This window comes from Balaenoptera borealis (assembly GCF_965194805.1).
Source record: "Balaenoptera borealis genome assembly, chromosome: 7".
NCBI lineage: Eukaryota > Metazoa > Chordata > Mammalia > Artiodactyla > Balaenopteridae > Balaenoptera > Balaenoptera borealis.
Window position 1 is genome coordinate 115,570,045 of NC_138864.1, and position 19,418 is coordinate 115,589,462.

At 42.9% G+C, this 19,418-nt stretch overlaps 2 protein-coding genes and 1 long non-coding RNA gene across 4 annotated transcripts in view; 2 read left to right on the forward strand and 1 right to left on the reverse strand.

Moving 5' to 3' along the window:
• The first annotated feature begins 4,639 nt into the window (after positions 1 to 4,639).
• FMC1 (formation of mitochondrial complex V assembly factor 1 homolog) lies at positions 4,640 to 8,146 on the forward strand. The gene is made up of 2 exons (XM_082400393.1): positions 4,640 to 4,854; positions 7,852 to 8,146. The coding sequence occupies exons 1-2, from the start codon at positions 4,717 to 4,719 to the stop codon at positions 8,053 to 8,055; spliced, it is 342 nt and encodes a 113-aa protein (XP_082256519.1). The 5' UTR covers positions 4,640 to 4,716; the 3' UTR covers positions 8,056 to 8,146.
• Positions 8,147 to 14,999: 6,853 nt separating this feature from the next.
• LOC309632631 lies at positions 15,000 to 16,294 on the reverse strand. Its single transcript, XR_014247011.1, has 2 exons — positions 16,162 to 16,294; positions 15,000 to 16,055 (listed from the first exon to the last, which is right to left on the reverse strand). It is a non-coding gene; the product is annotated as an uncharacterized lncRNA (long non-coding RNA).
• Positions 16,295 to 16,479: 185 nt separating this feature from the next.
• Positions 16,480 to 19,418, forward strand: part of LOC309632602 (putative RNA-binding protein Luc7-like 2) — a 56,244-nt gene continuing 53,305 nt past the window's right edge. The window contains exon 1 of one of the 2 annotated variants that reach the window (XM_082400359.1): positions 16,480 to 16,905. In XM_082400359.1, coding sequence (XP_082256485.1) covers positions 16,845 to 16,905 — 61 coding nt within the window. In that variant the 5' untranslated portion in view covers positions 16,480 to 16,844. The remainder of the gene's footprint in view (positions 16,906 to 19,418) is intronic. The other variant, XM_082400361.1, reaches the window with a different exon arrangement.

Consider the following 19,418-nt stretch of genomic DNA (forward strand, 5'->3'; position numbering starts at 1 on the left):
TGGACCTTCAGGGTCTGTTCCTACAGTTTCACTGGGCATAGAAAACTTGTCCCAGAACTCCTCCTGTACCCTCCCAGAGCTTGAAGGACAGAATAATGGTGGCCTCACAGTGGGTGGAGACTGGAGGTAGGGTCTCTCTACTTAAAAGTGTGGGCACTTCCCCATGCCAACACACACACACACAACCTGAAGATGCAGATTCTGCACGTCATTTGGGTCTCTGCTCATACGTCACCTTATCAGTAAGGACCTCTCAGAACACATTAGCAGGTCTCAATCCCCTGCCCCTGGCTTTCTTTTTCTTCATAGCACTCATCACCATTTGATAAATTTTATGTTTTGCTTGTTTATTTGATTATTGTCTGTCTGCCCCTTTCTAGAATGGAAGCTTCATGAGTAGAGGAAAGGTTTACCTATTCTACTTGTGCTTTCCCTAGCATCTGGAAGTGCCTGCCTCACAGCAGATGCTTAATAAAAATTCATCGAATGACAAAATATTTGCTTTCTCAGCCTCCCCTGAACAACATGGGAACATAACCCAGGCCATGCTAATTAGAAGTACTCAGCCCAGAACTCTGACTCTTAGGTAATGACTTAATCTATTCTGGCACAAGTGGAGGCAGAGGAGTCAGCTACTGCCAGTGTCCTGGAGCAACAGCTTTGATGCCATTGTCCAGCCTCTGCCCAGTGTCACTGTGTTAGCACGGCAACTGCAGCGACTGTGCCTGCTGGTGTTTTCACTGGACCAGATCTGGGACAGACTTTTAGGTGAGGTTTCTTGCCTGTGTAGCTCCTAAGCCTAGTGTCTAGCCTTACCAGGAAGTTCTGACAATCACCCAGTATCTTTTTAATAAAAATCCCTTTTCTGCTATAAAACTTTTTTTAAAGTTTAAAAAATAGGCTTTGGAGTTAGATTGCCTGAGGTCAAATACCAGCCTTACCACTGAGCAGTTAGTAAAGTTGGCTAAACCAAGAAACTGCCCTGAGCTTGTTCCCACATTTCTAAGTAGGTAAAATCTGAGTACTACCTCATGGAATTGTGGCGAGGGTCCAGTGGGACATTGCCTGTGAAGTGCCCCAGGACATAGTTTGCACGCTGGCAACCCTAGGTTATGTAAGGTGAACAGAAGTGTTTTGTTTGACAGACAGTATTGTTTTTAACTGATTGCTAACACTTAAAGGGGCATTGCATAAAAATTCTGGATTTACAACTTCTCTTGAAAAATCAGAAGCTCTGGCAACACTGGAACCACATTCCTACTTGCAACTAGATTGAGCTGAAAAGTCTAGCTCCTGTGCAGGAGGTAGGAACCCACCTGCCTGACTCACTCTTGTTTACCTGCCTGCTTTCTGCTGTAGGGCTTTGGGTATGTAGCCCTGCACTAGGAATATAAAGATTTTCCAAAGTTGCAAAATTATGAAGTTCAGCTAAATTGTCTCTAAGAACTTTTTTAGACTGATTTGGTTTTCTGTTGACACACAGTAATTCTAAAATTTCGTGGAATTTATTCCCAGACAGCCATTTTATTATCTTTAATGTTTCTTTGGGTTGACTGGGTTTAGTTGGGCAGCTCTCTGTTCCATATGACATTGGTTGAGACTGTAGTCATTTGGGGGTGCCACTGGATTGGGACACTCAAGATGGCTCACTGAACATGATCATTCGTGCTGTCAGCTGAGAGGTCAGCTTGGTGTACCTCAGGACTCTTCCTTGGGCCGTGGGGTTTTCACAGCATAGTAGCTAGATAAGAAGCAGATTGTGAAAGTTGCCAGTTTTAAGGCCTGGGGCTCCAGAGAAGTCCCAGAACCTTCTATTTATTAGTTAAATCTGGTCACAAAGCCAGCCTAAGCTGGCTTTCAAGTGTGGGAGGGGTGAGTAGGATGAGTAATAAGCTTCACCTCTTGATGTAAGAAGCATCATATGTATGAAAGGGGAAGATCTTGGGGGGCCATCTTTGGTGACTAGTGGCTACACAGAGCTAACATTTTATAATTATCTATTTACTCTGCTTTAGTGTAAAAATGGAAGAAAAGAGTCTCTCTGCAGTTCAGTAAAAAGGAACTCAGAATTATGTCTTATTGCCCCTTACCATATCAACAGTTATTGAAAACCTACTTCCAATTAATTCTCCCACTTCCTCAGAGCTGGCTTAAATTTGCTACATCTTAGAAAGTTGCATAAACAAATTTCTTCTAAGGGGAAAATAGCTGACAGCATTCTTCTTAACCCCTTGCATATTTGCCTTTTAAAAATCAGACACTTATGAATTACAGGGTGATAAAATGAATATTTTATGGGTATGACAGGGAGAGATCAATTCATTCACATTAAGTCATACTGGTTTACCCTTGAGTTGATTCTGGAAGTGTCAGGATTCCAGCCCACGTGAAAAATTGATCAAAGTTGGCACAGCTAGAGCTGGTGAACCCTGAGAGGGACCTATGAAGAGAGACCCATGAGAATGGGAAGTCCGGAGTCTGAGCAGTTGCATCTTGGCTCGTGAGGAAGATGATGAAGCTGAGACACAGGTGATATAGCTCGTAAAAGGTAAGATTACATAGAAAATCTAGGGGAGCCCACAGGAGGTGAAGTGAATCATTTTAACTTTGCCATACTGACCATAAGGGCCTGGAGAAGTGTCTGACCTAGACTTCCCGAGGAAACTTGAAGCCCAAAAGGTAAATAGGAATATTAATGCAAATGGTTAAGATTCAGGCAAAGGGAATAACACAAGATGTGGAGAGGGGGGCTTGCCTGGTCCTGGAAGATCCCACATGCCGCGGAGCAACTAAGCCCGTGTGCCACTACTGAGCCTGCGCTCTAGAGCCCGTGAGCCACAACTACCGAGCCCGTGTGCCACAACTACTGAGCCTGCACTCTAGAGCTCATGAGCCACAACTACCAAGCCCGTGTGCCACAACTACTGAGCCTGCACTCTACAGCCCGTGAGCCACAACTACTGGGCCCGTATGCCATAACTACTGAGGATGCCCTCTAGAGCCCGCGAGCCACAACTACTGAAGCCCGCGCGCCTAGAGCCCGTGCTCCGCGACAAAGAGTAGCCCCTGCTCGCCGCACCTAGAGAAAGCCCGCATGCAGCAACAAAGACCCAATGCAGCCGAAAACAAATAAAATTAATTAAATAAATCTATTAAAAAAATGTGGAGACGAAGACAGAAGTTCAGCTACACTGAGCAGAGGGTGAGAGGAGATGAAGGTTAAGACACAGGCAAGGGTCAATTTAGGTAGGGTCCAGTGGTCTGAAATTTATCTTACGGGCAACGGGGAGCCACTGCGAGATTTTAAGCAAGGCGTTAGTCCGCTGAGACTCAGAAGTGACTTGTCCAATTTATTCAAATAGGAAAAAAAACAGAAAATTAACTCCTAATTGTTTCTAATTAACTAATTCCTAATGAATTAACTAATTCTAATTCCCTGCTGTTCCATGTTTACCACTAACCCGCCAATTCAGAGGGCGAGGCAAACGTTTCTAACTGGCCACTTGCTCTGCGGAAATGGCCTCAGTGTTTCAACCGGAAACAAAATGACCGCCACGCACGCCCCCTAACGGCAGGATGCAGCCAAGCCAAGTCCGGAAAGCCGCAACACCGGAAGGGGCCGGCTGTTTCCGGTGAAAACCCAACGAAGCACAAGCTCAGCGGGCGAATCTGGGAGATTCGGCTAGCGTGCCCAGCGCGCTCGGCTCCGCGACGTCGTATGCGCGCTTTTGCGCAGGCGCGGAGCTACCGCGTAGGAAACGCGTACGCAAAACCGTGCGCGTGCCCGATCTCCGTCCGGCGCGTCGGTGCTGCTTCGAGGGTAAAACCTTTGGAGCTGTGAGGCGGATATTTGTTCTCTGAACTACAACTCCCAGCATGCCTCGCACCTCATTAATGGTACCAAGTGTGGTTTCCTAGGATAGGTTAAAAAGAAACTGAAATGACGATGACGTACCAAGGAGGAAAAAAATTGAATACGTTGTTTGAGGGCGTTGTTCACCGAAGCCCCAGTGGCCTAATGGATAAGGCATTGGCCTCCTAAGCCAGGGATTGTGGGTTCGAGTCCCATCTGGGGTGGTTGCACTTTTGCCTTTAAAATAAACTTTCCAATAAAACATTTTGCCTTTCCCCCTTCTTAAACAATTATAGCTAAAAATGCTAACTTAATTTTACTCTTTAACGATGGAAAGTGTATGCGTGGTTTTTCTAGGTGTGGGGCTACAGTTTGCAAGAATCAACATACTCCCATTTCCTTCTTCTGAGCCGTAACCCCATTAAGATTTCTGCTAAGTCAGTACGTTGAATTTTGACATCCCCTCTAGAAATAAAATCTCAAAGTTTTCTATTTCAAATTGACACCCACTTCCGACATGCCCTCATTTTCTCCAGAGTCAGCAGTCCGTCAGCGAATGGCGTCTGAAATGACGCAGTCAGGAAAGGAACTAGGACCTTCTTTTCCCTCGCTCGGCCTTTCTCCAGGCTCTTCAGTTACACTCGGCTTTCGTTTGCTTTTCTCTTAACACCTTAGGACGCCGCTCGGCGTTCGATTAATAACGCTCCGCAAAGAAGGGAAGCGAGGCATTCCACTGTCCTGCAGTCGATAGGGGGAGCCGGCAGCCTGGTTCCGACCGTACCATTAAGCGGCTGAGCAGGGGGTGGTGAGGGAGTAAGAGGGGCGTAGGGCGCCGTCCCGCACCAGGCTCGGACGACGGGAAAATGGCGGCCTTGGGGTCACCGCTGCGCACTTGGCGAGGCCTTCTCCGAGAGTTGCGCTACTTGAACGCGGCCACAGGCCGACCCTATCGCCACACCGCGGCCTATCGGTACCTCGTGAAGGCTTTCCGTGCACATCGGGTACGGAAGCCCGTGTCCGGGGGCTCCAGCGTCCCTTTCCCGGGAAGGGAGGGAGAGTCGGGTCTGGGCAGGGTGGAGCGCGCCTGGCCTTAGCCCTCATTTCTGAGGCTCTGGTTCCCTCCAAACAGATCCAGGCCGTAGTCTAAGGCCTGAGCCCGGGGACTAACCGAGGACCGGCGGGAAGGCAGAGTCGTCCTGGGGTGGAGCCGTCCCTGAGGCTTTCATTGGCTGTCTTTGGCCCGTGTGGAGGGGAAAGTCAGAGGGAAGTGAAATGGCGGAAATAGAGAGGGACAAGAAAAAAGATGTCCTTGGTGGAGAGTGTAGGGTCACAGGCCACAGCATCTACCCGACACTCTCCTTTCCGGAGGAGAGCTATTCTGAGAACCAGTTTTTGATGCAGAGAGGAATATTGGGCGCTTCTTGAAGAGCAGGACTACGCCGCTTCAGGGAATGGTGCCTTGCAGGGCTGAACTAGAAACCTCTAATGAGGTGGTACTGTGAGTTACAACATTAACGTGATATGTGACCAGACAACAGTGTTTCCGCCGGTAGTAGATAAATATGTACATATGGGAGGCCATCATCCTTGGAAAATCCCTTTGTGAAATCCGCACTCCTTCTACCCCTTAGGCAAGATCGGATGGAAGATAGTTTCTTTCTTCAAAAGGGGCAACTGAGGCTCGGGGACGGTTGACCTGTACAAGCACATGTATAGGAGCAACTAGGCTCTAGGTTACTTGGTTCCCAAATAAGAGTCTTCCATTTAATTACTGCCTTTAGAGTTACTGATCTGGCTTGGAAAGAAGTTGCAGCCTTTCTCAGAAATGATAAATTGGAGAGTCAACTTGGGCTTTAGCAAAGGAAACAGCGTCCTTTGAGCAGTGTGGGAAAGGGGAGAACCATCATCCTAACTCTTGATTTTCTGAGCCATGGAAGTTAGAATGCAAAATGTTAGAACTAAACTTCCAACTAATTTTTAAAAGGTCACAATATTAGGGACTGTTAGGAACTTGGCTAAAAACGACGAATAAGAGCCACATGGGTGCTGTCTTTTAAGAAGCTTACGATCCACCTGAGGAGCCATATAACCAAGGACTTAGAATAAACAAGTGCTGAGGGAGTAAATAGACAACAGGGGTCCTGGCATACAGAAGGGGTAGGCTTTCAGGAGGAAGTGCATTAACCAGGGGCTTGAAGAATAAATTAGAGTTAGCAAGTAAATGGGGGTTGGGGAAGATGAGGTCCAAGTAAAGAAGGTGTACAACTGCAAGCCCAGAGGTGAGAGGAGCTGACAGTGGAGAGCTGTTACGGCTTAGGGTGTGGTGGAGGAAGTGGAGGAAGATGAGGTAGGTGGTAGGCAGGAGTTTAAACTTCATTGGAAATGTAATGGGAAGTCACTCTTAAGATTTTCAAGGTGACACGATTATAGTTGTACCTAATGGAGGCAACATGATTGCCCTTGAGAGGGCCTTGGTAACGGCTCTGAAGTTCCTTGGAAATACACCTGAAATTCATGCTAAAAATTCCAGAAACACCACTCTGTGGAATGCATATGAGGATATGGGAAAGGGTTCTATTTCCTGCTGGCTCAGAGCTAACTCAATAATCATCTATGCCCATTTTCTCTCTCCTCTCCCTAGGCTGAAGGGATTCAGTTAGCTGAATCTCCCCTTTCTCCATTGGGAAAATACAATTTTCTATTTCATTAGATCTCTCGGTCTCTTGTGGTTCATTTACTATGTTACATTGCTGATGCTTTTCTCCTGACTCCTCATGATTCAGGCTTAGCTGAATCAGGATCAGTTATGTTCTTCCCTATACTAACATAGAATTCCTGTTTCAAATTCTGTCAATTTAGACTTATATAATAGAAGTAAATGTTACCCGTTGTTGATGCTTGACATTAGTGTTGGTCACTCATAAATTTTTAATTATAAAAAGTTAAATTGATTAAAGCAGATGAATTTTATTTTTGAGCAGCTTATAGGTGCCATTTTCATATATGTGATCTGCAAATCTTAAAGCACACATTCTAGTTTTCAGATTCCAAACCTAGATATTCAAGTAAAGAAAGGTCAAAGAGAGACATACGTAGGCAGTGGTGCCCAGAGATTAATCCACACTTGAACAGGGCTCCTTAAGTCATTTGAGGCTATGCACACATCTTTGTCTTACCTTTCCTGCCCCTTTCTCACAGCCTCAGAACATAAAACTAGTCAAGTAAAGTCTGTGTACTAATTTAATCTGGAAGTTAATTATGATGAAGAAAAAACAAGGTTTATAGTCACTTTGGAATGGATATGGAATTTCCAGCTTCTGAAGGTCATCAGAATACAGATTTTATAGATGAATAAATTGTGAGAGCGAGTATAATTAAGTAGTATGAACATACGCATATTACTTTTATTTATAAAACCTTCATTTTGTTACTGGTGAGGACAAAGCTATTTTTCAGAAAAATAAGTTTTTAATTTTCATTGAAATGAAAGGCATATGCCATATTAACCAAAGTCCACAGTCACATAAAATAAAGCAGCCCTTCATTTGTTTGAAGGGGAGAAAGTTCTGTATTTTATTCCTTAGGTGACGTTAATGATCAGTGACCTGACTGTATTCCCCATCTCTGCCATTAACCAACCATAGAGCCTCTCTGGGCTTTAGTTCCCTCATTCGTTAAATGAGGGTGTTGAACCAAGAGATAAACTTTTTTCCGGTATTAAAATTTGAGGACAGGATGAAATGCTTCAGTGAAACTCCTTGTAAAATTCCTCTTTGAGTAACAGGTGCCAGCTTTCCTAATCATCAGCAGTTACAGTGTGCCCCTATATATGTACAGAGTGCCTTTATATATGTTATTAAGTATGCACAAACACATGTTTGTAGGTCCTCTGCAATTTACTTTCATTCTAGAGAATGCTTGTTTAACAAATCTTTCTCTGTGGCCCTGTGTCTGCAGCTGGGCTGTTAATAGAGTATCTGACCTTGCTGCTCCTCCAGGTCACCAGTGAGAAGCTGTGCAGAGCCCGGCATGAGCTTCATTTCCAAGCTGCCACCTATCTCTGCCTTCTGCGCAGCATCCGAGAACATGTGGCCCTTCACCAGGAATTTCATGGCAAGGGTGAGCGCTCAGCGGAGGAGTCGGCTGGCTTAGTGGGTCTCAAGTTGCCCCAGCAGCCTGGAGGGAAGGGCTGGGAGCCATGAAAATGGAGAGCTTCCTTGGATGCTGCCTTCATACAGGAATTTAATCGTTTCTATCAATATGTATTTATCATTAAATTTTTTTTAAAGTTTAGGGGTTTTCTCTGAAATTTTGTTGACTGAGGTTTTCTTAGGGAGGTTTCATCTTTACTCTCAGTGAATTTTCTGAAGTTTTTACACTAGGCTGATTGATGTTCTTGATTTACTTTTAAAACTCTTTATTTTTTTCTTTAATTTAAAAAGTAATACAGCCTATTAAGGAATTCAAATGGCATAGACATATAAAATAAAGCCCTCTTACCTTTTCCCTTGCCCCTCTCTCCGCTCTCCCAACCCCATTACCAGGTGGTAACGATTACTAACAGTTTGGTGTGCATCTTTCTAGATGTTTCCTATACATAAACAAACAATTATACATATATACCTTTTATCTAAAAGTACACAAATACGATGTTAAGGTCCTGGTAGGAAACAGATGGCACACTCATACAGGGTTACTGAGGAGAGTTAATGAAGGGATATTTATAAAGATGTGGCTTGAATTAAGGTCAACAAGACAGTGGGGAGCTGTCATCTCCCTAGGCCTGACGGAGTTGACCCTTAGGTATAAGAACATGGCCACCACTCATCTACAGGCTGCAGGAAGACCAGGGAGAGGGCAATGGAATGAGCACACTGACCGCTCCGCCTCTGCCTTCTACCCTCCATGTCAAATTGCTCTTCCTCCTGAATTCTGTCTCAGGGTGAAGGGCTGCGTAATGCACTTGGCTGACCAAGTCAAGAACTTGGGCTTCATTCTGTGTTTCTCTTTCTCCTCACTCTCCACATCCAGTCAGTAAGTTCTGCTTCTGCAAGAACTGTTAGCATCACCGTCTCTGTCCTAGTTCAGGCGCTGGAAATCTTTTGGCTGAACTATTAAACTAGGCTCTTAAATGGTCCCCTTGCCTCTAAAGTCCTGAATTCCACAAGTAAAGATTCTCTGTGAACTACCAATAGTTCTTTATGTGTGTCCCCTTTGTGGTATATGTCAGTTTCTTCTGGTATTACAATTGTAGACATGTAATCTCTTTTTCCCTGGACTCTCAGCTCCTTTAGAGTAAGGATGATGTCTCATTCATTTCTGTAGCCTATAAAGCGTCTTCCACAGTGACTTGCATAGACTATTATTCAGTGTTTTGAATGCAAGGCTCAGTTCTGCTCACTAGAACAATCTGAACAGAATACTCCAAGCACTTCAAAACATTATCTCTTTCTTCTAAGAGATTAACGTTAAAATAATAGTATTAAGAGGTCAAAACAAGCATTTGTTCAATTGAACAGATCAAAAAAAATGTTTAACATACTATTTCCCCCTGTGTTATTTCATGGACATGGGTACATTATTATCTGAAGATGTTTTACTTTGCTAAGATGAAGAAAGCAAAAGGATTAGGATAGATTGATGTTTTGATTCCTTTAGTTAAAATATTGTGTATATAACAAATAACTTTTTTTTTCTGGCCGAGCCGAGCAGCTTGCGGGATCTTAGTTCCCCGAATGGGGACTGAACCCGGGCCACAGCAGTGAAAGCGCCGAGTCCTAGCCACTGGACCGCCAGGGAATTCCCATAACATTTTTAAAGAAAGAGATTTGAGGCAGAATTGCCTAAAGGGGTAGGAAATACTTATGGGCTTGAAGTCATATAGACCTAGGCTTTAATCCCATCTTTATAATTCACCAGCTGTGTGATCTTGGGTGGGTTAGTTGCCCTGAGGTTGTTCCCTCTTTTGTAGAATGAGAATGCCAACAAGGTGGTTGTAATAAGTGAGAATAATGTTTACATAAAACATTTGCACAGTACGTAAGTGCCTGACAAAAAAGAAAAACTTGTTTTCATCTTAAACCACTGCACCCTTATTCTTTCATCATGAACCCTTCCTCTAAGCCCTATTGCCACCAGTCTTCTGAAATATAGCCAACTTATTTCCCATGGTTTAAATGATTTGCTCAGGCCATTTCTGTCCTTATATAATCAACCTGGACCTCCTATCAATGGTCTTACCATCCAGAATTAGGTGAACTCAATGTTAGAAATAGATGGAATTGACTCTGGGATATGAACTGTATTAGTGATAAACTTTCTATACAGGGAATGTCCTAAAACTAGGGACTCCTGAGGTTTTGGCACTGTGTTAACTCACTGTAGTTTTTGATGTGGTACATGCTTTATCACATTCCTTTGCTGTCTCTTCTGACTGTCCTTTAACTTCAGCTGCTTCCTCTCACCGAATTCTATTAGTATTTAAATATGCTCAAGGCTCTTCCATCTAAAAACAACTATAGTTGACCCTTGAGCAATTTGGGGGATTAGGGGCACCAATCCTCCACAGAGTCAAAACTCTGAGTTTAACTTATAGTCTGCCCGCCACGGTTCTGCATCTGCAGATTCAACCAACTGCAGGTCGGGTAGTACTTTGGTATTTATTATTGAAAAAATCCACGTATAAGTGGACCAGCACAGTTCAAACACATGTTGTTCAAGGGTCAGTTGTACTCAGCTTTAACTCAAATATCTTTTCAGCTCCTATCTTCTAACTCATTCCTCTTCGCAAACAAATTGAATGTATTCAATGAATTGAATGAATTTATTCAGTGAATTGAGTGAATTTTCATTTTATACATTTTTTTTTTTAAAGTCTTTATTGAATTTGTTACAATATTGCTTCTGTTTTATGTTTTGGTTTTTTGGCCGCAAGGCATGTGGGAAAAATAAGTTATATTGAGGTATAATGTACATATAATAAATATACAGGCCAATGAATAATGACAAATGAATGCATCTGTGTAATAACCACACCAATAAAGCTATAGAACATTTTCATTGCCCCCCAAAAGTTCCCTTGTGCCCATTTGCAGACAACGCCCCTTCCCCGCACCTGGTCCCAGGCAACCATTGACCTGCCTGCTGTAACCATAGATTAGTTTGGCCTGTTCAAGTATTTCATCCAAATGCAGTCATATAGTATTTACTCTTTTGAGTTGGCTTCTTTTGCTCAGCATGCAGATTTTGAGGTTAATAATCCATGTTGTCTCATGTACCCATTTTCTGCATTTTTCATGACCATTCATTCTTAATCCACTGCAGTCTGGTTTTTCACCCTCTACTAGAACTGCCTTGCAAATTTACAAATGACCTTCATGCCACTAAACCCAATGGATCATTCCTTATCTTGCTGACCCCTAGGGAGTATTTGTCACTGTTAACCTTTCCTTCCTTTTCTCTTGGCTTTCATGATACATTTTCTGCTTTCTCCTCTCACTCTAGCCATTTGTCTTCAGTTTCCTCTTCTGTGTATCGCTTATATGTTGGTGTTCCTCACGTTCAGACCTAGGTCCTTATCTCACACTCTACATGCTTTCCCTGGGTGATCACCTCCATTCCAAGGCTTTAATTATCATCAACAGGCTAACTCCAGTCCAGGCTCCCCTGCCAAGCTATAGACCCGTGTGTCCAGCGGCCAGACAACACCGCTTAGGTGACTCAAAGGCATCTCAGATTCAGTGCATCTAAAATGGAAACTCCTCATTCCCCCATAAAATCCCTGGCGTTCCGTTAGTTCATTGACATTCTCAGCCACTTAAGTCGGAAATCTGAGTTATTCGAGACTGCTTCCTCTCCTTCACATCCTCAGCTAAATAATCATTAAATTAGATTTTACCTCCTAAGAGTCTTGACTCGCTATTGCTAGTACCCTAGCGCAGACCTCTTATCTCCTGCATCTCTTCTCTGAACCACTGCCCTCCCTAATTGGTCTCATTAAATCCAAATTGCGCTCTTCAATCAATCCATATTCCACTGTGTACAGATCTGATCTTGTCTCTCTCCAGCTTACAACTCTTCAAGTTAAACTTTAACAAGGGCCTGCAGGATCTGGCCCTTGCCAAATCTCTTGAGCCACATCTCTACTCCCCGTACGTTTGACAGTCTAGCCATACCGAAATTTGGTTCTAGGAGCCATGGCTTTCTTTGAACATTCTGCTGCGTGTGGCTTGCAGGATGTTAGTTCCCCGACCAGGGCTCAAACCCACGCCCCCTGCAGTGGAAGTACGGAGTCCTAACCACTGGACCACAAGGGAAGTCCCCCAGAATTTGAATTTTTTAATCTACATTTAAATTAACAGGAACCAGGTTTATAAAATTTGATGTTAGGTATGTACTCATGCCCCAAGGATAATTGCAGTATTAAATTTTACTATATAGCCTTTATTTATTTACTATATTAGTTTATAAATTACAGTAAAATGCAGAGTTGTCTGCTCTGGATGGCTAGCAAAATGTATGCTACTTGTACCTATTCTAATTTTTAATTACCTAGTTTCTAGCATGTATAGATTAAGAGTATATACTGTTCTTGTAAGTTCCTGTTTCCTTATGATACCTTATTCCTGAAGGAATGGATATCATTGCTAGAATGTACACAAAGACATATTCACAGAGGTTTTTGTTTTTTTCAGATAAGAGTAAATTTTAAAAATTAAAAAAAGTTTACAAACAAAGAGAACGAACTTCTGTTAATGATAGTCTAGGTAATTTGGATTAACCCTTCTGTTGAAGACAGCTAAAAAACATGGATGAAATTTTTTTTTTAATTCTTAAAATCATTAAAGAGCTATTAAGATAAGTAGGGAAATACTAGGCCAAATCTTAGAAGACAAGAACCAAGAAAAGTAAGTGCAGCACACAAAGGCACATTTTTGGCTTCAGGGCATTTGCCAATTTAGTAGCAATAGCTTCAGTATTGAAACTGACCTGTATTTTTGGTGGGATTATAGGGCTAGGGAGGCAAAAGGCAAAGTCTAGGGCCCACCAAGGTGGGCACTCTAATAAACTCACACTCACTTTAAACTAGGACCCTGGAGTTCACCCTCAAGTGTGAACTGGAAATAAAAAAAGCCCTTGCCAGGCTTTCAGACCATATTTTTGCCATTTTGGTGTCAAGAGAAATTAAAGCATTGAATTTGTATTATGGTGATCCTTGACAAGTACTTCAAGTTACTATCAGAGAAAAATAAAAATCCCCTCTGGAGAAAGATAGCATTATATCCTACTTAGGGCTTATATTATTCCTACACATAGTTTTTCAAATACATGTTCAGCACACAAAGATAACCAGACACAGAAGAAAACAAGACCCCATAAGTGAAAACCAGGAAATACAACAGACAACAGAAACAGAAACAGAAAACATCAGATATTATAATTAGCAAACTCAGATTACAAAACAATTATGATCACTAGGGTCAAAGAACAGCTAACCCTGGGAATTTCATCAAGGAACCAGAAACTATAAAAAATGACTTAGATTTGAAAAACCAAATAAAAATTCTAGAACTGAAAAACTAAAGAATTTAATGGATGGGTTTAACAGCGGACTAGATACAGTGGAAGGGAGATTAGTGTGAACTATAAAATTTGTCAGAAAAAAAGCATCAAGAAGGTAGCTTGGCAAGACAAGGTGGAAAATGCGAAGAGAGTAAAGAGACATAGAGGAAACAGTGAAAACTTTATTTGGAGGTCCAGAAGTTGATGAATGACAGTATTTGAGAATAGCTAAAAATTTCCTGGAATTGATAGATGTCAGTTCACAGATTCTAAAAGCTCAATGAATCTCAAGCAGAATTAATAAAAATCCACACCCAGATACATCATAGTAAGTTGCAGAAAACCACAGGCAAAAAGAACAAAATTTGAAAGCAGCCAGCTCTCTTCAAAGGAGTGACAGACTGAGAACTGACTTCCCGGGAGCAACGAAGGCTGCAGAACAATAGAATCTATGTGCTGAAAGAAAATAACTTCCAACCTAGAATACCCATCTAGAATTGAGAAAGGCAAAATAAAGGTCTTTTCAAAGCAACAAAAATGGAAGAGTTCCTTACCAGCAGGCCAAACACTAAAGCAAACCCTGAGGCAGGGTAGGCAAACTTCCCTAAAGAGCTAGATAGTAAATATTTTAGTCTTGCAGGCCATAGGGTATGGTATCTGTCACAACCACTCAACTTTGCTGTTGTAGCGCAAAAAAACCATAGACAATAACAAATCAGTAAGCCTGGTGGTATTCCAATGAAACTATTCACAAAAATTGGCAATGGGCTGGATTTGATGGGTGAATTGTATATTGCTGACTCCTGTCCTAAAGTTTAAACATCAGACAAAAGGGAAATGACCCCAGATACAGAGATTCCAGAAGGAAAGCAAAGCAAAGTGGTAAATAAACATCGATTATATGAAACTTGGTTTTAAAAAACATAAAGAACTGGGAATTCCCTGGCCGTCCAATGGTTAGGACTCTGCACTTTAACTGCCGTGGGCCTGGGTTCCATCCCTGGTTGGGGAACTAAGATCCCACAAGCTGCGGGGTGCAGCCAAAAAAAAAAACTGTAAAGAACTAAAACATGCTTAACAAGAGCATGTATCTTGGGAATAGGTTAAATGGAGTTAGTTTTCTAGGTTCTCTCTGGGGGAAGTGTAAAGACTTTGATACATTAAAAACGCCCCTTATAACTTCTAGGGTAACTGCTAAAAGAATAAAAACAGACTAAAATTTTCAGACTACTAGAAGGGGAAAAAATGGAATGATTAAAAGGCAGGCAAGAAAGGAGAGAAAATTAAACATAAAACAGGTGAGACAAATAGACAAAATAAGAGCTTTAAACTCAAGCACATGTGTAATTACATGAATGTGAATGATTAAATGCTTCAATTAAAAGACAGTGAATATCAGACTATTGAAAAAAACCATGTTTTTTAAAAATAAGAGATACATCTAAAATGTAAGCAACCAGAAAGGTAGAAAGTAAGAGAGGGATAAGAACTAAAATCTCTTCACTGACACATAACATTTCAACATTTTAGTGTATTTTCCTCCTAAGGGTATTGTATATATAATAGTGCATTCCTCTCAGACATATTAATTTGTAAATTTTTCTTTTATTGTAAATAGTTTTCAAAGGATGATATTCCAAGTATTGGAGTTGTTTGAATTTTCAGTTCTCTGAATAACTGGTGGGAAACTATCTGGTCAGTTACTAAACACTAGGATGATTCTAAGATTTTTGTTGGCCCAGTATGCATTTAAAGGGATCTTGGGGGAATTCCCTGGTGGTCCAGTGGTTAGGACTCGGTGCTTTCACTGGCAGGGCACAGGTGCCATCCCTGGCCAGGGAACTAAGATCCCTCAAGCAGCGCAGTGCGGCCAAAAAGGAAAAAAAGGATCTTGGGACTATGATTGTTATTTCATGTAAATTTTTTACTGATCTTGATATTAAATTATAAGTTCCAAGACAATGTATATAAAATCTTAATGAAACAAAAAATTTTACCATTATTTCCTTGCAAAGTACCTATGTCTCATCTTAAGGAATTAATATTTTACAAAAAAAAAGTTAAAACCTCAGGGCAAGGCTCTGGGCTAGGATTTTCTGCTAGCTCATTTAGTCCTCACAACAGTGCTATAAGGTATGTATCTTCATTAGACATGAGATTAAGAAATAAATCGCTGAAGGTCCCACAGTTAGTAATCGGTCGACCTACGTCTGGAATGCGGGGTGATGGCAAGCTAAGAACCCACAGGCTTGCTTTTCTGTTGTCAGGTCTGCTGATACACTGAAAAGGCCTTATCCTTCAAATTTAGCTCTCAAGCAGGAAAAAAATTCTCTACAAGATGACCTTTCCTGCTTGGCAGTAGAATACTGCTTAACTTTTATAGTTTCTAATTTAGACTAACAGCTTCCTGCTATATATATAAGTAACGAAGACAAATCCGAATGGGGTAGGTGGCCTGTTTCGTAGTGCAGTAATTTCAGGCGTTATTTCCTGAACCTGATTTATTCCAGTTGGGGGTGCTTAAAGCCTCCCTGCATAGATTAAGGAAGATGACCCAGCTGTCAGGTCTCCAGGGCTCCTTCTGTAGAGGGTCGGGCAGCAGTGAGAAAGGAGTCGAGTCTACACGATTTTCAGGTGGGCCCTTGAAATCGAGTTAATCGGTCAATGAATATTCGTCAGGAATACGCCCGTATTAGCTCCTAAGGCTGCTAACCTCCGTCGAAACGACGGGTATGGTCTCTACTTACTTTCGACTCGGGCTAACCCTCTGGCACACTGGCTAACTTGGGGCTGGTTCGCCAGCACAGCGCGCAACGCTGCCCTAGCGGACCTGCAGCCTGGAGCGTGAGGTTTCGCGCCCGGGGCGGAGCCGGCTCGAGGGTCCGTTGAGGCACCAGAGTCTCGCGAGATCTGGAGAGCTGGGGCGGGAGAGGCCCACGTGCACGCGCCCGAGAGCCGTTAGGGTGGAACCCCTCCCGCACGGGGTGGGCGGAGCAAATACAGTTGGACGCTAGTTGGTGGAGCCCCCGCGGGAAACGACTAAGCGCGAGGAGCGTGCGCGCTCACGTCGCGGCGACGGTGGCGGCGAGCGGCGTCAGAGCTTGAAGGGGGGGGCTGACGTCTTCTGGCGGGTGGCGGTGTTGGAGACGAGAGCTTGGTTAGCCGGTATTGCTTCTGTCCCAGGAACCCGACGGAGAGTGAGGGAACGAGGGTCGCTTTCGGGGGCTGCTGCCTTCCACGTACGCGTCGTCGTGAGGAGCGCAGCCCGGACTCTCCTGCAACCCCTCCACCTCCCTTTTCCGCACGCCTCGAGGCAGCGGCGGCAACCGAGACAGCGTCTCACCTTCCCCCACCCCTTCCCCTTGTCCCCCCGCCCGAGAGGGCCCGGTCTGCGCCCCACCCCCGTCCGTCCGCCCGCTACGCCGCCGCCATGTCGGCGCAGGCCCAGATGCGCGCGATGCTGGACCAGTTGATGGGCACCTCCCGGGACGGTAAGCCTCTGCCAGTGCCCTGGGGGTGGGGGAAGGGATGGGGAAGGCGAGGGAAGGGTCTCCGCGGGCGCACCTGGGCTTGTGTGTGTGGCTGAGTAAGGGGCTCCCAGATTGGTAACACGAGGTCCCGGCTCCCGTCCCATCCAATCAGGGCTGGGCAGGCGGGCCTGGGGGGCGGCGACCGAGCGGATTGGCGGGAACTGCTGCCAATGGGGTCAGGCGGGGCCTGGAGGCCGAAAAGAGAGTTTGAGCCTTGAGTGTTGACTTGGCTGGGACGGGAGAGCCCACGTCTCTTTTGCGTAGGCGGGCGGCCTGTTTTGTCGCTGATTAGGTACCTGCGGACCGCTAAAGCCTCCGCCCCCTGAACTAATTCCTTAACCCAGAGCTTTGGGATCAGTCCTCGTCGCCGCCTTCCAGAGTATCCAGGGAGAACTGGCCCCCATCATCCACCCCCTTACCTGGGTCCGGAGAAAACCTTTACTAGGAATCCAGTCCCAGGGATGAAACAACCATTCTTATGGGAAAATCTGACCCAAACCATGGTTTCTTGAAGCGGGTGTGTTTGGCCCATTTTGTGAAAAGAAGGATGTTACGGCCTGTTTTTTTTCCGAGAGACCTCCATTTTGTTAGACAATTTAATAGAGGCTTTGTTCAGTAAATATTGACAAACCTTGCTTGTGCCCCGAATAGAACCATTTTGAAAATGTGGTGCCCAGTGAAGTAGAATTGAGGGGAAACAACGATCCTTTTAGGCGCTTAGGTTAGAGCTTGTATAGAAAACCACTAATGGCTGGATATCTTTTTGTCATAGAGAATTTCTAGATAAGATGAAATGCTGATGCTTTTTTTGGTGGTGATAATTAGTAATGTACTCTTTGATATTAGACTCAAATCCATGCTAATATGGAGGAAGGGTCTAGTTCACTACTTTTTCTCTTAAAGACAAAGCCAATACTTGCTCATTTTTGTATGTTGCTTGTTCAGGCAAATAGTTTCTTAGCCATTAAAGAAATGCTTTTTTTTGACAAGTTATTTAAATTGCTTCACGTAAGAAAAAAGGCACTCTCAACTTTTTAGCAGTCGCTATTATAATTTCCTTGAATGCTCTGCAGCAAAATATGTGAGTAAAACATTTTATCGAATTAAAATGTTTTAGCAGTGTATACTTTGCATGGTTTTTCAGTGTTCATAGTTCAGTTGTAATAAATACCCACATTTGGAACTTACCTTCGTAGAACGTATAGAAAAATAGGTGTAGATCGCAAACCTACTTGTGGTTGTGTAGAGAGGAGGCAAGATTGGGAAGGAAATGAATTTCATTTGTGTAGTAAACCCTTGAAAGTTAACGTTAATTAAAAATGCCACTGGAGAAAGTTTTATCAGTTACCATTTGTCACTTTTAGATAAGAATGGTTTTTTTATAACATATGGTATTGAGAAGAGACTTAATCCAGGGTCTTAGCTAACAGAATAATCTTTGTAGTAAAATTATAGAAATCATTTCATTTAAGACATACTTTACATGATCCTTTTAATTCTAGATGGGTACCGTTTTTGGTACCTTCTGCATGGATTGAATTTCCTAATTTTACTGGGAGGGTAGTTGGATCAAAGTAACTACTATCACCTGATAAATTTCCAAACTAGGCAGCCAATCTAATACTGCAAAGCTGAATTAGAATGTGTGTGTGTATATATATATGTGTATACGTATATATACACACACACACATATACGTACATATATATTTTTCTTCTATGTGTGTAATCACCAGAAACTTGGGTTTCTTAAAAATCCAGTCTGCTTTGTATACAAATAAATTTATATTTTTATGTGTCTGTTACTGGATTTTTTTTTTTTTTTTGCCTCCAGACTAAGAGGATTTACCAATGAACCCATGTTTACAAGTCCACGATATTATTTAGCTGAAATGACTGGATTTTCACTGCTGTGTTGGGCCAGAAGTAAGAAACATACTACTTTCAAGGAAAAGAATTGAATTTTTTTTAGCTACCCAAATTAGTTCTTTTATATATATAAGACAAGAATCAGTATTCTTTTCCTTCTTACCAGATAGTTAATGAGTTTACATATTTCATCTTATGATTCAGGACCTTTAAATAATTAGGATTTTTTTTTTAGCGTACAGTCAACTTGAAGTTATCCAGGGATAGGGGGACGTGGATACCTTCCTGAATAACTCATGTAATTTGAAACCATATAATGGGAAGCTTTGTATTGGACACAGGAACAGCTTACAGGGAATGCTGTTGGGTGTCTTTGGTACTAAGAGGTGGAAATGGGGATCCAAGAGGTGGGAAAGAGATGGAAAAGGTAGGTAGGAGGGTATTCAAAGCAGCTGTGTCCAATTTTTTTTTTTTTTTTAAATCCCAGAGACTGACTATAAAGCAATGACTGTCATTTCGTCAGGGTGGCAGTAACCACCCCCTCAACTCTTAGTTTCCTGTCTGTGAGGGAATCTGAAGTGGCACAGGAGGCTCAGAGTACTTTCT